At 37.0% G+C, this 20,417-nt stretch overlaps 1 protein-coding gene across 1 annotated transcript in view; it reads right to left on the bottom strand.

Moving 5' to 3' along the window:
- Window positions 1-433: 433 nt before the first annotated feature.
- Window positions 434-20,417, bottom strand: part of HELZ (helicase with zinc finger) — a gene marked incomplete at its 5' end in the record, with an annotated part of 126,445 nt that continues 106,461 nt past the window's right edge. The window contains 2 exons of the mRNA XM_030827101.1: window positions 434-8,568; window positions 16,460-16,712. Of these exons, the coding sequence (XP_030682961.1) occupies window positions 8,234-8,568; window positions 16,460-16,712 (588 nt within the window). The remainder of the gene's footprint in view (window positions 8,569-16,459; window positions 16,713-20,417) is intronic.

Below are 20,417 nucleotides of genomic sequence, written 5' to 3'. Positions count from 1 at the left end.
GCATGATTATACCTGCATAATATATTGCTACAAACTAGGTTTATGAGTTCCCAAATTCTGGGCCGCATTAACAACTAAGTGACTTGTTAGGAGTGATTCAGGATAATTTTCTTAAATTCATAAGATATTTGTTGAATGACTATTTGAAAAGGGCTTATTTTCTCACTGACCATTGGTGATCTTTAAACTTTCAGGTAACACTTTTAAGTCTTAAAAGCATTACTGCTGAAGTTTGGGGATTTAAGCTAAGTCACGAATTTCTGGAAAGTAGAGTTACAACTTTACAAATTCACACTGAGTTCTCAGTTACATTCGTTTTACCATTTACTATTAGGAATAAAATCAAAGGGCTGGGCTTAACTTCAGTCAGACCTTTGACCTTAAGGGCAGAAGGAAGCAGAGAATTATAGTTCACACATAATAAACACATCTCCAAATTATTAAAAAGGCATTTTATTATAAATACATTTTAGTTGTAGCAGTAAAATACATTTTGTTACCATGAATCTTTGAAAACGAAAGAACTTCACTGAGACAATGAGCACACGGTAGGAACTGTAGACCCCAAGTTGAAAACTTGTTCTATGGAACCAAAGTAGCTAACGTAATTCCAAAACTAAGTTAGAAAAGATAAAGACAAAGAAGGAAGAAAATAAAAACCCTAGAGAGAGTGGCTTTGGGGTTATTTTATGGTACAAAGTCACTTTTACTTTTAAGGATAAACTCTTTAGGTATTAGAGCCTCTTAGATGAGGTATCGTTTACTGCAAAGAAAAAAAATTGTTATAATTTTGCCATAAATTATGCTTATTTAGATGGTTGTATAACTGGTACTTTGAAGAGATGAACCTGACCACCTCAGTTTTGTACAGCTTCCCTCAGGAAGACTTCCCAAAATAAGACCCAGTATGAATTTGCTAAGTAACTGATCTATGAAGTTAGCTGAACAAGTTTAGATAAGAACTATATGAAGCATTAAAAAAAAAAATCCTGTGTCACTAATAACAGGACCCTTTAATAAAATGCAAAACTCATTATCTTTATAATTTAGAAGAGAAGTATTTTAATCACCATATTTACCTAGGATACAACTACTACATATAGCCAGTACCTTTATGGGGTTTAAAGAATCAGGTCAGATGACTGGCACAGAAATCAGATACAGTACAATGTCATATACATGGATTTATAGGAAGCAGGCATGGTCTGGATTTATGAAAATCCAGGACCCTTCCTCTGTAAAGGGGGAGGCTGGGAAACATTCTCGGCTGCACTGACACTTTGGGACTTCAACCAGGACAAAGAGCCCTCTGACCTACTGAAAGATATAAAGAGGTCTTCGCATACAAGTTATCGTGCAAAGCAAAGTGTAAATAAACTGAAACTCCCCTCTAAGTTGGGACTGCATAAAGGAACCTAGGCTGAAAATATAAACAATCCTCTCCAAAGGTTAGCGAGCCTTTTCAGTAGGAAGGACTGTGTCTTAAGAAAACTCCAAAGCTGTATATTCTACGATGGTCTTCATGTGTACTTTTACACCTAAGTCATTCTGTATTCTATTACCTTAAAAATAGGTTTTTGTGTCTTTCTAGTATCTCAATAAATTCAAAGGCAAACTAAAAACCAGGAGCCCAGTACCCCCCCAAGATGCAGTCCAGATAAAACAGCAACAACACACAAATTAAACAATACCCAAAGACCTGACAGGTTTATTATATTATAGGCAGTTTCTTTCTCAAAAATAACTTGCTCATACATGTGCACCTATGACTTATGAATAATTCATGCTGTGTAGGTGGTAGATCCCCCTAGGCTGTTTTGCAAACACATATAGATGTTTTTAAAGGTAGCAAAGTAATCAGAGACATGTATTTTCTGCCATATATAACACTTCAGGCTCTCTCTAACACCTGCTGGCATGGCAGAGAATCTAAAATAACTGTTAACCTGAGAAACACATAATTTGAAAAACAAATCCTTTGCCCTCACCACCCTCCCCCCGCCAAGAAAAAAAAAAAAAAAAAAAAAAAACATAAAAACTAAAACATTTGCCAGGCGCAGTGGCTCATGCCTGTAATCCCAACACTTTGGGAGCCCGAGGCGGGCAGATCATGAGGTCAAGAGATGGAGACCATCCTGGCCAACACGGTGAAACCCCGTCTCTACCAAAAAATACAAAAATTAGCTGGGCGTGGTGGTGCACGCCTGTAGTCCCAACTACTTGGGAGGCTGAGGCAGGAGAATCACTTGAACCCGGGAGGCGGAGGTTGCAGTGAGCCGAGATCATGCCACTGTACTCCAGCCTGGGCAACAGAGCGAGACTCTGTCCCCCTGCCCCCCAAAAAAACTATTATTTTATTATTTAAGAATTATCCGTGGTTTTCGATGCTCCATGCCATTGCCATCTTAGGACAGGGACTCCTGCACTTAGTGCCTCGATACATGCTAGGTGCACTCTCATGGCATTCTGATGGCTTCTTTCCAGGATTCTCACTTCCATGCATGTGGATCAAGATTGACCCTAAGCACACCAAACAAATGCACAGCTTCCAGACCGATGCCCATGCAGCAGCGTTCACAAAAGCAAACTCACCCTAAAACCAAAGAGCTCCTTCACCCTACTGCAGAAGAGCAGTGCAGACCCCAGCAGGGGTGAGAGTGAGGAGGGGTGGTGGCCAATCCAAAGGGCCTGCCGCTCCATGGAGACCTTTCTCCACAAATGTTCCAGTCATGGCACCAGAATTTATAAAAATGTCTCCAGAGATCACTTTTTTTACACTGAGTAAATAAATGCATGGTTGAAAAGACGTTCAGACTCTGAAGGTCTCTGAGTCTTTCAAACTGTGAGAATCAGACCAGTGATTTTCAGTGTGGTTCCTGGACTGGCAGCATCAGCATCGCCTGGAAACTTGTTGGAAATGCAAATCATCAGGCTCCAGACCAAAACGAGAAATGCTGGGGGTGGGTCCAGCTATCTGAATTTTAGCAAGACCTCGAGGCAATTCTGATACTGGCTCAAGTTTGAGAACCATTGCTCCATCCTGTTCACAATTCTAAAATCTTAAAACAGGACAGATTTGTAAATGGCACTATGTGACTTCTACTGTGTTGCAACCTATGTAATTTGCCACCCTTTCCCCTTTACTTCTCAAACATTAAAAAAGTATTAATGAAAACACTTCATAAAACCAAAAATTTCTTAAAAGGTAATATTGATTTCCCCTCCTCTACATAGTTCTAAGGCAGGCAATCACATGCTAGTATGCAAAGTAAAATACAGAAGAGACCTCATATATGAGGTAGAAACAGTTAAAAAGACTCCCCACGAACATAATGAAAATTTCATATTATTTAATGAACTCATAGAATTATATAAAACTTACTATGCTTTATGCTTAATATCTGTATCAAAATAAAAGCTCTCTGTTGAACAAATTGCAAATAAAGTCTGGTCTAATACTCTGATAACTGAAACTATATGAATGTCTCTGGGTTTTCTTAACACTCCAGTTTTAGATGCTTTAGACAACCACTGCGGAACTGGGTTTAGGATTTAACCACAGTTCACGTTTCTAAGTCTAGATTCTTCTATTAGGTAGGTACCTCCCTCCAAAAAATTTTTAGAAACTGGTGACTTTAAACTTCACTCCACAGTAGACATTTTCAATTGGCTCAAGAATTTTAAACATTACCTTAAAATTGTTTTTAAATCTCTTGAATCTCATGTTCTAGTTTAAAGTAATAACAAAATGTGTTTAGTAAGATTCACTCCTTGCAACAATGGTCTTGACATTACTAATCAAAAAGGTATGAAAGTAGAAAGTGTGAATTTAGCAGCTTTAAAGTCTCAGCTAATAAATGTCCATCCTCAAGCAGATGGGAAATGTGAGGAGCATATCATAACGAGCACTTTCAAGACTAACATGTCAGTTACTCCTTCAAGATGGAGATGGTGTCTTTGTAAGTGACTGGCACCACTACGGGATATTTTGAACAAGAAATCATAGATAGAACATTACCTATTCTTTCTAATTTCTAGACGGTTTGAATGTGGATCAGATGGCAAAGAGTGGAGACAAATCAGATCCATTAAGACATTTATACCTTGAGATTCACGAAGACATATAGCGTGGCAGTAGAAATTAAGGATTTCCTATGTTAAAGGGATGGTGAGCAAGAAATAATGTCTGATAAATCATAAAAGGCAAATTACTACCATTGAGGAGCTGGAGGGAAAAAAAAAAACCAAAAAACGATAGCTAGCCTACATGACATTTGAAAGCACCAATTTGTATCTTTCAATACATTTAAAGTTTTAACCTTGTATTTTTATAGATTCTTTCTGGGATTCCCTTTTTAAAAACAACTCCACTATAAAATAATGCTATAGAAGGTGTCTGTTTTTAAATGAGTATTTCAGTAAGTCTAATTTTCTTAATAACAATGGTTGAAATACTAAAATTTATCTTGAAATTGTTCTTCACACCCTGACTCTTAACAAAGGTGGCTCGCTCTAGCTAAGGGGGCTAGAGAAACATCTTTTATGTCTGCAGCTTTGCTCTTGACATGAAAAATATTAAACACATAAAATCAACTACACTAGAGCAACACAATACTATATATTAATTATCCCAAAGTTGGGAAATTCATTAGCTTTCTCAGCAGCTCCAATGCCTCCATAAAAAAGGAGAGTATTTTCATAAATTGGTCTTAGAAGTTGCTATGTTTAATTAGGTAATGCTTATTCAGTGGGAATTCTGCTGATTTTACTTATTCTGCAGTTCTCTGAAAAGACCAGTTGATGTTTACATCGAACCTAAACTTACTCTAAAATCTGATGATTTAAAAAAAAAAACCCTACACAAAGCAGTTTGTTATTTCACGTGTAAAAAATGACCTGGATAGAAAACATATCTGTGTGAGGAAAGGAAAATTAAGGTCATGTTAGTTTAAATGGTCAATAATTAACTACTGATTAATCAAAAACAAAGTTCTGCTATAACAATTTGGCAAAGCATATGCCCAAATGACAACCAAAACCCCCTTTAAAAACACACAAGAAAATATCCATGTTAGACGGAATGAGGTTCTTCAAATCATAACAAAATACCATTTTTAGATCATGAAAAGAATTTTTTCAGCATGAAGGCTCACTTTACAAACTCTATAATCCAAAATACCGTCTTTAAGGTTAAAAAAAAGAAAATCTCAAGTAGCACTGAAATTAAAAAGTGAAACAAATATTCTGGCAAGAAAAAGAAAACTTCAGGGTGATACAAAGGACAAAGATGTAAAAAGACATTATGTGAACAATTAACCTTACTTAGAAAAAAATCTGTTCTGAAGAAATGGAAGCTGGTAATACTTGGTATTATCTGAGAGCTATCATCAAGTTTTCTGGAAAAAAATTTATATACATATATACATATACTATACATATATATGCATATATAAGGGTTGAACCTAGCATATAAGTTATGTTTCATAAATCTGATTTATGAGTACTTGCTACTACTACTCAAGTAATACCCAAAGAACATCAGCTGTACTCAGAAGACACGTCTCATTTTGATGGAAACTTGCAATGATTCTTACACAAGACTTGTTCAAAATGTTGTAAGATACTATGCGTAAAGAGTAGGTTCTTTAAAGCACGGTTGGAAAGATGGCATTATGTAATGCTGAGGAAGAGTAAGCTTGTTATAAGTCAAAATAAGCATTTGATGCAGAATCTAAGAAGAGTATCAGATGGAAGCAGCATTAGAATCCTTGACTGGCTATGGAAATAAGGAATGAGGAACACTCATATACTCACAGCAGAGCGGTGGGCCAATAAGTAGCTATTATTTTTAGTTTTTAGAAATAACTGCTTAGAACAAGGATGTCATGACAACTTAATAACTTCCTTATCCAAAGCTTCCATCATCAACATATTTATATAAGGTGATGGGGTGCATACATGACCCCATGACCCTTAACTAAATATAAATATAAATAATTTAAAAACTGATATTTTTTAAAGATTCAAGTATAGAAAACAGAAAATTAGGCAATAACCTCATGACAAGGGGTCAACTGAAAGCCCTGACCTGACAATTCTGTCTTCATATTATCAGATTGCTTTTGAACATTTATCTAGCTTGCGTTGTAGTCCTGTGTATGGGGGCTGGGGAGTGGATAATCACTGATGGGAAAATTATTTTCCATAACATCCTCACATCAGAAAGATCTAATTTTCATTCGGACTATGTCTTGAGTTTTGTCACAGACTTAAAAGCACATAGCTACGTGGCAAAACTTTTTCTTCTTTTCTTCTTACTAAAGTATGTTGAGTAAAATTTGACATTGCTAAATGTGGTGATCTGACATCACACAGAGAAAGCGTGGTGCTGTAACTTGCTGGCTCAGTTTTCCAACTGTGATTTATACTAACCATTAACACGTCTGCAGTTTACAAGTCTATGTCTGCCACCTTACACAGAGACCCGCAGCCTGTAACGCAAAGCCACACACCAATGAACCGCACTCTTAGCAGAAAGGTAGAGCTGAATAAAAGAAGCACACGGCGCTTGTCCTGGAGCTTGCTAACCATTAACCAAAGGCACTCTTTTATCCCAAACTGTCTGAGGATTAAAAGGGGTTGCAGCTGGCCAACATAAACTAAACTCCAATCATAGAAGAAATGTCAGTAATTTTTCTTTACCTTTGCCACTTTTCAACCTGGTTTTAAAAATGTACTTTGATTATAGGATGGCCTATCAAAAGTGGTCTTCCAAAAACCCGTTTTTGAATGGATCATCAGGAAGATTGGGTTCATTCGAAAGGTTCCCCAGCCTCATCTTATTTTTTTTAAAAAGTTTATATTGTAGTTTCAAGATACCTCTGAAATATAAAAGTAGTATTACAAGGTCAGGAAAATAAGGACATATATTGCTTTAAACGTGTGACAAGACCTAAGTTTCAAGAGGGTAAACATTTTCCTTTGGATTTTACCAAAATTCATTCAAAGCAATTTTTAGATGGTAGAATATTTAAGATGGCTATTTAAATTTTATATTGTACAAGTTCAATAAGGGGTATTTTAGAAGAATTGAAAGACATGAAAAACAAGGGTAGTTTTCTGCCCCAGATTCTGATGAATTTTGATACATTTTTGACAAACATTATATTTCTTCTTTAATGGTGTTCCTCAAACAAGACAGCTAGCAAAATATTTGAATTGCCATGTATAATGTCACGTTTTAATGTAAACATCAAATAAGGTACCAAAATTTTTACTGGAGGGAAAAAAACTCAAACCTTAAAGCGGCACAATTCTTTATACCACTGGAGAAGAGGGAAGCCAGGTTACAAACATTTACACATGCATAGTGAGAAAAAAAGAATTTTACTAAATTCACGCATTTTTAAAATAGTTATCAAGTCTACTAAGCACCAACGATCCTAAAAATTTTTCAGCTTCTTGATTTGTTTAAAAAAAAAAACACACACTATCAAATTAACATTAAAAACAAGCTTGAAGTGTAGCTTGTCCAAAAAATAACTAAGTATGCCAACGTTTTTTTCACATTTCAAAAAACAGTGGCATACAAAATATGCCTGCAAAGAATGCCTTTAACTCTATCCTACGGTGGATGGAGATTACAACAACACATCATACATAGTCTAAAACTATAAAAGTTTTAGAATGCATCATCATGTCACAAAAAAAAAAAAGCTGATAAAACTTATTTAGAAGATGCTGCCCCTTTATTTTAAAAAAAATTTAAATGAATTTAAGCAAAAATAACATACATTTGTACATCAACTGGCCATTTCTGGTACAGAAACCCAGCATATGGTAATATTATTGAATAAATGTAAATGCTACTTACAATTTTTTTTTCTTTTTAAATACATTTTAGACAAACTTTTTTTTTTCTTTTTTTTTTATAGTTGCACAATTAACCTCTTGGCTGCTAGCTTGATGCAAACATATGTAACAATACACAAATTTAAAAATTTTTTTATTCTACATAAAAGCTGTCAAAGTTTTGACACATCAAAAATGCAAAATAATGGAATATACTTTAAAAAAATTAGTTGCAAGTCTAGCAGCAAAGCAATTAAGTGAGAACATATTTAATATTAAAACAAAGGGAACTGTGCATCTATAGATGAAGTCCAACTACCTTAATTCTACTGATACAAACAGAAATTAAAACATTCTCCCTTGACGGAAAAAAAAAAAGTGATTATTTAAAATATGAGTAAAAGCCATTGCTGCCAGATGAGCTCCCCAGGCTCAGTTCCTGGAAGAGAGACAGAGGGTCGCTACTCTTCTTGGCTTGCTCAGGAGGGGGCCTGGGCTTTGGAGGGGCCCGCAGAGCGCTGGCATAGGACATGGCGGGCTTGCCCCCCGCAGAGCTCTGGGGGCTACTGCTATTGGCCGACTCCGCGATCTGCTTGTTGGGCATAAGGGGTGGAAACTGGCCGAGATGCTGCAGCACACTGTAGTTGAAGGAACTGGACACCTCGAGGTTCTCCGACTTCAGTTGATCCTCAGGGGGTTTGACAGTCTTGGGTGGCGCTAAAAGCAGAGAACAGTGACACAGATTTAAGGATGAGCCCAGCAGTGTTCATGTGCCTCATTCACTCAGTGTGTCTGAACTGGCTCTCATCTCCAGGAACTCGGGGACAGTACAGCCACAAGGACAGACACCTTCTGCCACAGAATGTTGAAATCACAACACATCCAACCAAACATCTCTATCTTATAGACACATAAAATAGCCATGAGAAGTGGAATAGCTAACATATAAAAACTAAAGTTCAAATCTGATTCAAATCTGCTGAAAAATAAAAAACTAGTTTGTGTAACTGTACACTTTGATATTTATTCTAGTAACTGCTCATGGTTTGTAAACAGGCACATGCTCTCTCTTAAATAAAAAGGAACTGCATATCCAGACTCCTGGTCAAAACAGCTTTTATTACTGAGCTAAGTAATAGTGCCATGGGATTCCATTTGTTTACAATGCTACCCTTCCTTGTATTATATACTGAGTAACATGGAATAAGGTGTGCGTGTGGGGACTGTAAATGACTTCACATTTCCTATAATCTGCCTGACTTTCAAGGTCCCTTAAAATTTGACTCCATCCTTCCTAACCAATTTTATTGCTCACTAAACCATAGCTTGCTTTCAAACAACTGCTTTTCTTTTCAATCTTTTAAAACTTTATATAACATTGTACTGGATTATAAACATAATACAAATTCACTGAGGACAATTTGAAAATTTCAGGAAAGTCCAAAGAAGAAAGTAAGTCATTCATACTTCTAAATACTAGAGATAAGCCTTAAGTTGTTGTTTTATTTTTCCCTAAGTACTTGATTTAGAGTATTTCATAACTTACTTACGTAATGTCTCATTTTTAGAAATTTTCATTATCACCAATTTTTCTCTTCTCTAGACTGTGATGTTCCAGGTCAATATTTCTAAATACTCATGGCTCCTTCCTCAGGATAAATGCCTAGGTGTACAATGGGATGCACGAGCCATACAAATTCATGTATTTCATGGCTATTTCCTCAGGATAAATCCCTAGGTGTACAAAGCTTCTGACAACTGTGGCCAAACCACTCTGCAGGAAGATGCTGCCCATGTGTACTCAGCCGGCCATGTTTGCCCATTGCCTTACCCAATCACAGCACTGGCATGATGACTGTTTAAAAGCTTAGCCTATTTTATTAAGTAAATAATTATCTTGTTGTGGTTACAGTTTGCATTTCCTTGATAGCTGGTGTGTATGAACAGTTTTCCCTGTTTATTACCTATTTGCAGACTATCTCTGCCCATTATTCTATTGGACATACTATTCTATTGTTTTTTCCTATTATTTTGTAGGCACTTTTTACATATGAAGAATACTATTCTTTTGTTGTATGTTGCAAATATTTTTACCTGTTTTGTGATTTCCCTTTTAATGTTATTTATAATGCTTCCACTTTGTCAGCAAATGTTTTAGATTTTACTAAGCAAATCCATGAACCAGTTCCTATGCGAAGTCAGATAAGTACACCTTTTCGTGAATCTTTAAGGGTTTCCTGTTTCAAATTAAAATTTTATAATCTGTCTGCAATTTATTTTATTATGTGGCATAAGGTAAAGATATAACTGTTCATTTATTTTTCCCTCGAATGGTTAATCATTTATTGAATGGTTAATTAATCGTTTACTGAATAATCCATCCCTTCTATACTGATCATACTTTTATTATTACTAAATTCTTTTGTGCATTGAAATCTGTATCTGGGCTTTCTAGTCTTCCTGTTCCACTGAACCGTGTTTCTATTCCTGTATCAGTATTAAGTTTTTTGTAGCCCTATAATAAATTGTGTTCTCTGCTCTTTGAAGTCCTCCTTCTTTACTTTCCTCCTCTATCTCTTTTCAGATAAATTCTGGATATTCTCACAGACCTTCTATTTAATTAAACAGGCAGGTGAGCCATGCTCAGTCTGCTTTTCCTGCTTTCTCACAGGTTGCTTCTCATATCTGGAATTTGCCCATTTACCCATAGAAAACCTTGAACTGCCTTCTCAATCCAATAAATATTTATTGGGCACTTACTATGTATTCACTGCTGTGCTAGACCCACGAAAGTATACAGTTGGTTAGAGCAGCCCTTCGTAAACTTACCATTTTATTGTGGAAATAATATATAAACTCATGGCATGGCTAAATAACAATAGAAGTGGAACAATGAAGGCTGATAGGTCCTAAGGGAGTTCTGGGAGAGGCAGGAGGGAATCTACATAGAGAAGATGAAATCTGGGATGAGTCCTGAAGGATTTAAAGAGGTGGGGAAAGACTAGGAGGGCACAGGAGAGACTAGTAACAATCTCTCAGTTTCTGTGCTTTCCCTGCTTCCTTTTAGGTACAGAAACCCCACTCATCACACTAAGCTTAAATTGGGCACGTGGTTGCTCAGCTAGTGATTACATTTCCCAGCTTCCCTTGTAGCTGAGTATGGCTAAGTAATTAAATTTGGCTTAATTAAATATGAGCAAAAGTGTGCATGCAATTTCTGTGTCATCTCTAGCTTGAAGATAAGCCACTTGCCTTGAAACACTGTCATGGCAGAAACCTAGCTTTGACTACGCAACAAAGACAATCCTTTAGAGGACAGTGGGACACAGTAGAAGGACCTTGGGCCCTTCAATGACTTTGTGAAGCAAAGCTACTCAGATAGTGTGAACTAGCCAATTAGGTGAAAGAAAAATAAGTTTCTATCTTATTTAAGGCACTGTACTTTGGGGTCTCTTTGGGACAATGGCTTAGCCTTTACCCTAACTGATACAGGTAGAAAAGGACAAGAATGGGAAGCATTTCCTCATTATAGTCTCCTCTGAACACAGTAAAAGGTTAATATTAGACAACAGAAGGCGGTAACAACAGAGAGGTGAGTTAGTTCCTCTTGTACAAAGTTTTCAGCCAACTATTCCACCATCTTTAAGGGTACAGTATCTAAACTGCACATTTAGCACTTTGGTTTTATATCATTTAATATTGATTGTCATTCCTTTACGTATGTTAATCTTATTTCCCAAACTAGATAGCTCCTTGAGGGAGAGGACCATGCCATCTTTTTCACTGAGCTCTATGAGTATGGCACTCTGCTTCTTGAAGGCCCTGTGGTTAGCAGGCCACAGAGACTGTCTCTTCCTTCCTTGTGTTCATGTCGAGAAGAAAGTGTCCCATTGGAACATACTTGATTCAGATTGGGCTGGATTTCTTTTCCCAGAAATTTCTGTATGTGTATGTGGGGCGGGGCGGGGGGCGCAGGTACAGACCGAGAGAGAAAGTGAGACCTTTAGCTAGATTACTCTGGAAAACAAAAGACACTTAAAAATACATAGAAGAGCAGAGTGATCAGAAGACCAATCTACCAGGAAAAGCAGGACAAAGGTGCAGGTACACAGAGGAAGCCATAGGCCCTGGAGGGAGATGCTGAGACCATCACATCTAGTGGCTATTTACCACGGGCCAGGCACTTTGTGCTATGCTCCTTCAATGGATTAAACACAGTGACCAGAAAACTATCCAGCTCCCCTCATCAACCCAGCTGGCTCCCTGGATCTTATTTCCAGTAAAACTGTTTTTACCTGAGCTACTTTGGGTTGGTTTCTGTTTCTTGCAATCAGATGTAGCTTAAGACAATCATCAAATAGAATGAACTCAGATATTTGATCTTCAGATATTTAGAGAGGTAGCTCTATCCTTGAGTTCAAAATAAGTAAAAAACTGAAACCACAAGAAACCCCACTAATATTTCTTTTTAAAACCCAAACCACAATGGTTCATTTCCTCTAAAACACACTAGTGACACCTGATGGAAGCTACTTCACACTCGATATGACAAAGTTTCAAAAGCATGTTAACATCAGCAATACAGCTGTCCAATATAACATAAAACTAGAATTCAGAGGTTAAAGTGAAAATATTTCACGTTTTAGCTTTAGTATTTTATTTATTCAATATGCTAATTTTATAGTACTATTTTAAAATTTTAAAAATTCATAAAATTGTTCAAAATGATTTTAAAGCATTTAACATCTTTCTAGTATATTTATCACTTTTCCCTTTAAATGTCACTGATTTTGTGAATAAAACAATGGCTTTCAAGAACAATTAGTTTAACAAATATTTCAATATAAGTGTTTCTTGCTGTCTAAAATAATATATAAAATAAACATGACTTTCATTGTTCAAGAACTTACTATTTTTATTTACTTAAGACTTATTTAACCATGTTCTCAGTTTCACAGCAATGTAATTAGTTTTAACTGTTTTGTTTTTGTTTTTTTTTTGAAATGGAGTCTTGCTCTGTCACTCAGGCTGGAGTGCAGTGGCGTGATCTCAGCTTACTGCCACCACCACCTCCCGGGTTCAAGTGATTCTCCTGCCTCAGCCTCCCAAGTAGCCGGGATTACAGGCATGCATCATTACAACCAGCTAATTTTTGTATTTTTAGCAAAGAAGGGGTTTCACCATGTTGACCAAGCTGGTCTCCAACTCCTGACCTCAGGTGATCCACTTGCTTTGGCCTCCCAAAGTGCTGGGATTACAGGTGTGATCCACCATGTCTGGCCTAGTTTTAAATGTTTTTAATTAAATAAATACTTAGAAAATAATAGTTTAGAGGCAGTTTAACCTAATGCGTACATCCTTGTCTAACCATGAATACAAGATTGCTACTAATTAATCATGTATATATTCCCAATGAGAAAACATTCTCTGAAACTATGAATTTCACCAGTCTGACAACTAATATTTTTCAAAATACACATCTCAGCCGGGCGCAGTGGCTCACGCCTGTAATCCCAGCACTTTGGGAGGCTGAGGCGGACAGATCACGAGGTCAGGAGTTCTAGACCAGCCTGGCCAACATGGCGAAACCCTGTCTCTACTAAAAACACAAAAATGAGGCACGCGCCTGTAATCTCAGCTACTCAGGAGGCTGAGGCAGAAGAATTGCTTGAACCCAGGAGGTGGAGGCTGTAGTGAGCCGAGATGGTGCCACTGCACCCCAGCCTGGGTGTCAAGAGCAAGACTCTGTCTCAAAAACAAAACAAAACAAAACAAAACAAAAACACATCTCTAATCTAAAATTTTCATCCCATGCATTAAAAGAAAATGTCTGCTAAAGTATGTCTTGTCACCAGGTAAGTGAACAGAAACCAAACATACCTGTGTTGGAGGAGGGATTCCCTACCCTCTGCAGTGCAACTGGGTCACCCACTTAATTGCACAGAATCTAGTTTCATTATCTCCTTTCTCCACAAGCATTTATTTACTAAGAGGTTAAAGTGTATTCAGTGTCAAAACGGGAAATTCAAAGTTTCAAAAGGCCAAAGATGGGGTTTCTATTTTAGGCTTACAGTTTAATTGTAAACTGATATCCATATCAAACACAATGATCTTTTTAGAATTTCAAACCAATATAATATAAACACTTTTCTTCAAGCTCAAGAAATAAATCTCTAACTTCAGTAAGAAGTCTCTCATGTAATTATTTTATGTCTGATACCACTATTACAATTCTCTAAAAATAAAAAATTGATAAACAAGAAGTTGTGCTTCAGGACACTTGTGATTTGAATTAATTTTTTAATGCTAAACTTAGTGATACTTTCAATTTGAAAATACTACAGTATGTCTCCAAGCAATGAAGAAAATAATGACTTTATATTTGCAGAAAAGATACCATAAATGACATAGTGCTCAGGAACTTTCTACCTTATCAGCTTGGGTCAGCTTTTTATTAATTTCGGCAAAAAGCTATCCTAAAACTTAGGTTAAAAAAAAAGAAAGAAAAAGAAGAAGAGAAATGATGTTATCTTAAAAAAATTATAATAAAACAACCAAAAAAGTAACAAATTATTATCACTTATTTGTAATGTAGATGTTTGCCAGGAAATTCAAATATGATAACATGAGTGAGTGTATTTATCCTAGACCTTGAAAGTGACAAAGCAGGCTCACACCTGTAATCCTAGAACTCTGGGAGGCCAAGGCAGATGGATCACTTGAGGTCAGCCTGGCCAACATGATGAAGCCCTGCCTCTACTAAAAATACACAAATTAGCTGGGCATGATGGCAGATGCCTGTAATCTCAGCTACTCGGGAGGCTGAGGCAGGGCAATTGCTTGAGCACGGATGGCGGAGGTTGCAGTGAGCTGACAATGCACCACTGCACTCCAGCTAGGGTGACAGAGCGAGACTGTCTCAAAAACAAACAAAAAAGTGACAAAGCAGCCAGGCACGGTGGCTCATGCCTGTAATCCCAGCACTTTGGGAGGCCGAAGTGGGCAGATCACTTAGTCCAGGAGTTTGAGACCAGCCTGGGAAACATGGCGAAACCCCATTTCTACAAAAATAAACACAAAAATTAGCCAGGCATAGTGGCACATGCCTATAGTCCCAGCTACTTGGGAAGCTGAGGCAGGAGGATCATTTGAGCCTGGAGTGTGAAGGTTGCAGTGAGCCGAGATTGCACTACTGCACTCCAGCCTGGGTGACAGAGCAAGACCCTGTCTCAAACACAACAACAACAAAAAGACAAAGCAACCCGAGGCAAAATACAGCAGTTTACTCCTAACAGGTACCAAAGAATGTTTAAAGATTAAAATGACAATGTCTTTTGCCAGGAAATAAAACAAAAGCTTTTAAAATTTTTTTAAATTTTTTTTTACCATGTCTATTTTTCTAAAAATATGCTTGTATGGCACATACTCAAAAATGGGCCAGTTACAGAAACAATAGATTCACATTCTAAAGATGAACCAAATTTGTTTCAAATAAAAAAGTTGATGTTACTGGGCAAAAATTCACCACACAAAGATCTCAGACTTGTTCACAAAGATCAACGTCTACAGCATACAAAGAGAAGGAATTAGAGAATTCAAGCAGTATAATTAGTTTCTTTATATTTAATATAAAAAAGAAAACAGAGGAAAGATCAAAGTGCATTCATCTTTAAGGCTAAAGAGGAAGACTCTAGATTTTCCATCATATAGTACAAGTTTAGAGTGTCTTATCCATTCCGATCCCTTTCTATGCCTTTTTTGTTCTTTATCCATGAAGTTCTACAGTTTATCAGAATAAAAGAATAAAAAAGGATTCCTAAATCTCAAAATGTTAGACTTTACTGGTCTCTCTCGTGGCCAAACTCTATTATATAGCAAATTGTCAACACTTCACAGACAACAAATCCTTGAAAACATTATTAATCTAACCAACTCCCACTCGCCCCCCTCAGACCTGAAGCAAAAAAATCAAAAAGCAGAAAACAAACTTTTCCCAAACAAAGGTGATTCCATCTATTCAGAAACATGTTTTAAGCTCCATTTCTTCTTTCAATCACAGGTCAAAATGATCAGTTTCCAAATATGGATATATCTACTAACCTTCTGGACATAAAATATGGAACCAGCCAGGTGCGGTGGCTCACGCCTATAATCACAGCATTTTGGGAGGTTGAGGCGGGTCGATCACCTGAGGTCAGGAGTTTGAAACCAGCCTGGCCAGCACGGTGAAACCCCATCTCTACATACAAAAAATTAGCCAGGTGTGGGTGTGTGTGCCTGTAACCCCAGCTACTTGGGGGGCTGAGGCAGGAGAATCGCTTGAACCCAGGAGGTGGAGGTTGCAGTGAGCCGAGATCACGCCATTGTACTCTAGCCTGGGCAACAAGAGCGAAACTCCATCTCAAAAAAAAAAAAAAAAATATATATATATATATATATATATGGAATCAATATAGTACTAAATTGCACACCTATGAGCTATTAGCATCATTAAATATTGTTCAAAGATGATAATGCAAATTGGGGGCAGGGGGTATAGAAGAAAAACTCCACAGATATCCGGGAGCTGAGGAGTACAGATTAGTTTTAGCCACCAACTCTGTCTTACCTATCAACTCTCTGGGCTGAGCTGTCCTGCTGGATCCATTGCATGGAATGTTCTGATAAGGAGTAGATGAGGTGGTGTTTACCCAGGACTCCGGGGATGAAAAGTTGAAAGAAGACTGGTTACTGTGGTCCTGAAGCTCTTTACACTGAGCCAGACTGTCTTGAGGAGTGCTTACTTCTTCAGAACAAGGTTGAACTGAGCTAGATGAGATTCTTCTTTGGTACAAGGGCCGACCAGGTCCTCTGGGCTCATACTACACAAAGAAAAAGAACATTTCATAAATCAGTGTACCTTGTGCCACAGTCCTCTCTCTTTTCACTCCATAGCAATCTCACTATATAAAGTAAAAATTCTCAAGAATATACTGTGACTGTGAAACCCTCCCTCCACCCTACTCCCACCAAAAAGAAAAAGGGCGGGGGAGGGGACAGGCTAGGCTCTGGACATGGTGTCAGAAGACCTGGGCTCAAAACTCAGTTCTGTTCCTCACTGCATAGTCCTGACAATACATGCCTGATTTCTGATTGTGTTTTTTTATCTGTAGAATATGGGAATTGATATAGTTGTTTTCAGTTCTAAAATTCTATTGACGTTTTAGGTAACAGTAGATTAAGAAAAAGCACGAAGGAGCAAATCCGCTCAAAATTAAATGGGTAAAATACAGTCAGTTGAGTCATGGCCCTCTTGAGCAGAGTCATCTATTCTACACTTATCTCTTGAGCCCTTCCTTCATAACATCACAATTTATTTTTCTTCAGACCTGATGGCAAGATGTGATTCCTCCTGTCCAACGTAAGTACTCTTGACTGGACTCCACTGCATTTCTTTTAGTCAAACTTCAAATGACACAGAATACTCATTCATTTATTCAAAAAATATTTTATGTTTGAAACCCAATTAACTTAGTATATTTTCTCCTCCCTAAACTCCCTGTATTTGCACAACCCAAATTCCTTTAACCCTTCTGATAAGATCTATGTGGCAGCCATGTCAAGATTTTTTTATAGTTACCCAAGTGCTGTTCAATTTGTTCTTGCCAGATACTTGTGATCAATATTCAGAGTCAGTTCTAATGGCAAGGCAGTGTAGAGCAGTGGTTAGGTATCAGCCTCCATCTAAAGCCAGACTGTCTGGGTTAGACTTCAGGCTCTGACTTTTATTGGCAGTGTCACTTTGGGCAATTGATTTAACTTCTTTGTAACATGAATTACCCACAGTCCCCACATCTTGGGATTGTTGGGAGAATTAAATAAGGATGCACAGCATTTACAGCAGTTCTTGGCACACAGGAAGGGTTCATTGCTACATAATTATTTTAATGTAATATATAAAGATAAGATTCCATGTGCAGTCTCAAATGACAGAATGAGATTGGTGTTTCATTGCCCCTTTCTTTTTCCTCTTTTCTTTTTTGGATAGCAAATAATAAATCTGCTGTTCAGTCTGCAGTCAGTTATGACTCTCAGAAATTGTACTTTCACCACTGTTGTTAGCAATAATTGGAAATCAGGAACTGGAGGCCGGATTAAAAAGAAGGCAGAGAGATGAACTGGCACAGCAATAACAGGATGGCTTCTGGAAATATAAAATAGCACAAGCAGACATTATCAAGCCAATTAAATGTGAAAATTGTGGGGTTAAGCACTGAGAGTATTAAGTTAAAGTAGATGGAAACACTAGGATATAAACTAGGGAAGAAAATGGGTCTGGACTGGCTGCCCTTGTGCGGAGAGGCAGGAAAGCCGTGAAGACAGCAATTCTCTCGCTATTAAGTTTTGAGTGCCTCCATTTCCAAAGTCTTAGCTATTGAATGGAGGAAGGCAAGAGGTAGTACTGCCATCTGGTTAATTTCTTTTTTCATATAATTTTACAGATCTGTTTCTAAGCGTAGTATCTCAATTCATCTTTAATTTTACTCTGCTTTAAAGGCAATTGTTTTCAATGGTCAAATCATTATGAATTTGATTTGGTTTTCTAGAATATTAACCAACCAAATTAATTTAGTGTCAACTAGGAATGTAATCAGCATATTTGAAATTTCTTTGTCTAAGGCATTCAATTACGGTAGTGAGTAGAATAAGCAATCTTTCTAAACTGCACTGTGTGCTCTATGCCTGACAACCCTGGATCACAATGGCTGTGCAGCGTGTCTTTTTTTTTTTTAATTAAGGTTTGTAATGAAGACAATTAGCTCTTAAAATTGAAATGTAGCATTTCTTTCTATGACTATCCCCTGAGTGTTTAGTCACAATCTTCAGGGGATTACATTCTAAAGTTTTCATATGTGAATATTAAAGTACAAAACTAATGTTAGGTATGGGCTCAGAAAGAGCAGGTTATGATAACCAAGTCTCCTGGTGATACAGAACACTAAATATACTCTCATGAATTTCAGGCGTTAACTTTATAAGCCCCTTTTCATTAAATAATGAACATACACAAACCAGTAGTACAAACAAAAACCTTTTTACAATGAATAGACATACGAACCAGAAAGCTTAAAGGAAGAAAACGAAAACTCGGAAAGAAATGGAAGGCTGATATAAGAGAATACTCAATTAAACTTTATAGAAAATTTATATCATTTGTATCTTCCAAGCTGAAATCCAAAATAATCCCTCAGTTGACATGCACAGCAGGCTCCGGCGAAGTATTGTATAACCTATCTACAGCTATTGACAGACATAAACATGTAGATAAAATATGAAATTCAATTTCAAATTATGTTATGAATATGATTGATTTTTTATGTCAGAAAAGCAAAACCGAAACTGGAAAATTTTTTAATGCTTTTAAAATTAGATATATTGGGGATTATATATATACATAGGGAGACAGAGACAGAGAGAGAGATTGATTGATTTTTGTGTGTTGACCTTGTATCTTGTGACCTTGCTAAATTCACATTAGTTACAAGAATCTCCCAAGGAATTGGGAGATTCCTTGGGCTTTTTCTATACTGACAACCATGTCATCTACGAATGGAGACAGCTTCATTTCTTCCTTCCCAATCCCTAATGCCATTTATTTTCTTGCCTTATTGCACAGGCTAAGACTTCCAGCACAGTGTTGAAGAGGAATGTTGAGAGCAAATGTCTTGCCTTATTCCTAATCTTAGAAGCACTAAATCTCTCACCATTAAGTATGATGCTAGCTGCAGGATTGTTATAGATGCCCTTTAACAGGGTGAAGAAGTTCCTTTCCATTTCTAGTTTACCAAGAGTTTCATCATGAGTGAACCGTGCATTTTGTCAAATGCACGTGGTTTCTCTTCTATGTCTATTGATATGATTGTGTGATTTTTCTCTTTAGATTGTTAGTATGGTGTATTACATTAATTTATTTTCAAATACCACACTAGCCTTGCATTCTAGAGATAAGCCCCCCATGGTCATAGTACCTTATTCTTTTCATATATTGCTAAATTCAAATGGCTAATGTCTTGATGAGGATGCTTACATTGATATTCATGGAAGTGGATCTGTGATTTTCTCTTTTTATATTGCCTTTATCTAGTTTTGGTATCAGAGTAATGCTGGCCATATACAATAAACTGAGAAGTGTTCTATTCTCTGGAAAAGATTGTGTAAGTTGGTGGTTTTCTTCTTCACATTTTTGGAGGAATTCCATGCTAAAACCATTTGGGCCTAGAGATATCTTTTTTAGAAGGTTTTAATTACAAATTCAATTTCTTTAACAGTTATAAGACTGTCCATATGCCATCTATTTCATCTTTGGTGAGGTTTTAAGGAAGTGGTTCATTTTATCTAAGTTGCTGAATGTATGCGCACAGAGTTGTTTGTAGTGCTCCCTTATTACCATCCTTTCAATGTCTACTGGGTCTGTAGTGACCCAGTCTCCTTCCTAATATAGGTAGTTTGCATCCTCTTTTTGTCTTTGTCAATCTTGCTAAAGGTTTATCAATTTTACTAATCTTTTAGAAAAACTAACTGGGTTT

Source organism: Nomascus leucogenys, chromosome 14 (assembly GCF_006542625.1).
Source record: "Nomascus leucogenys isolate Asia chromosome 14, Asia_NLE_v1, whole genome shotgun sequence".
In the NCBI taxonomy this organism is placed as follows: Eukaryota; Metazoa; Chordata; class Mammalia; order Primates; family Hylobatidae; genus Nomascus; species Nomascus leucogenys.
This window is presented reverse-complemented; position numbering and strand designations above follow the sequence as displayed.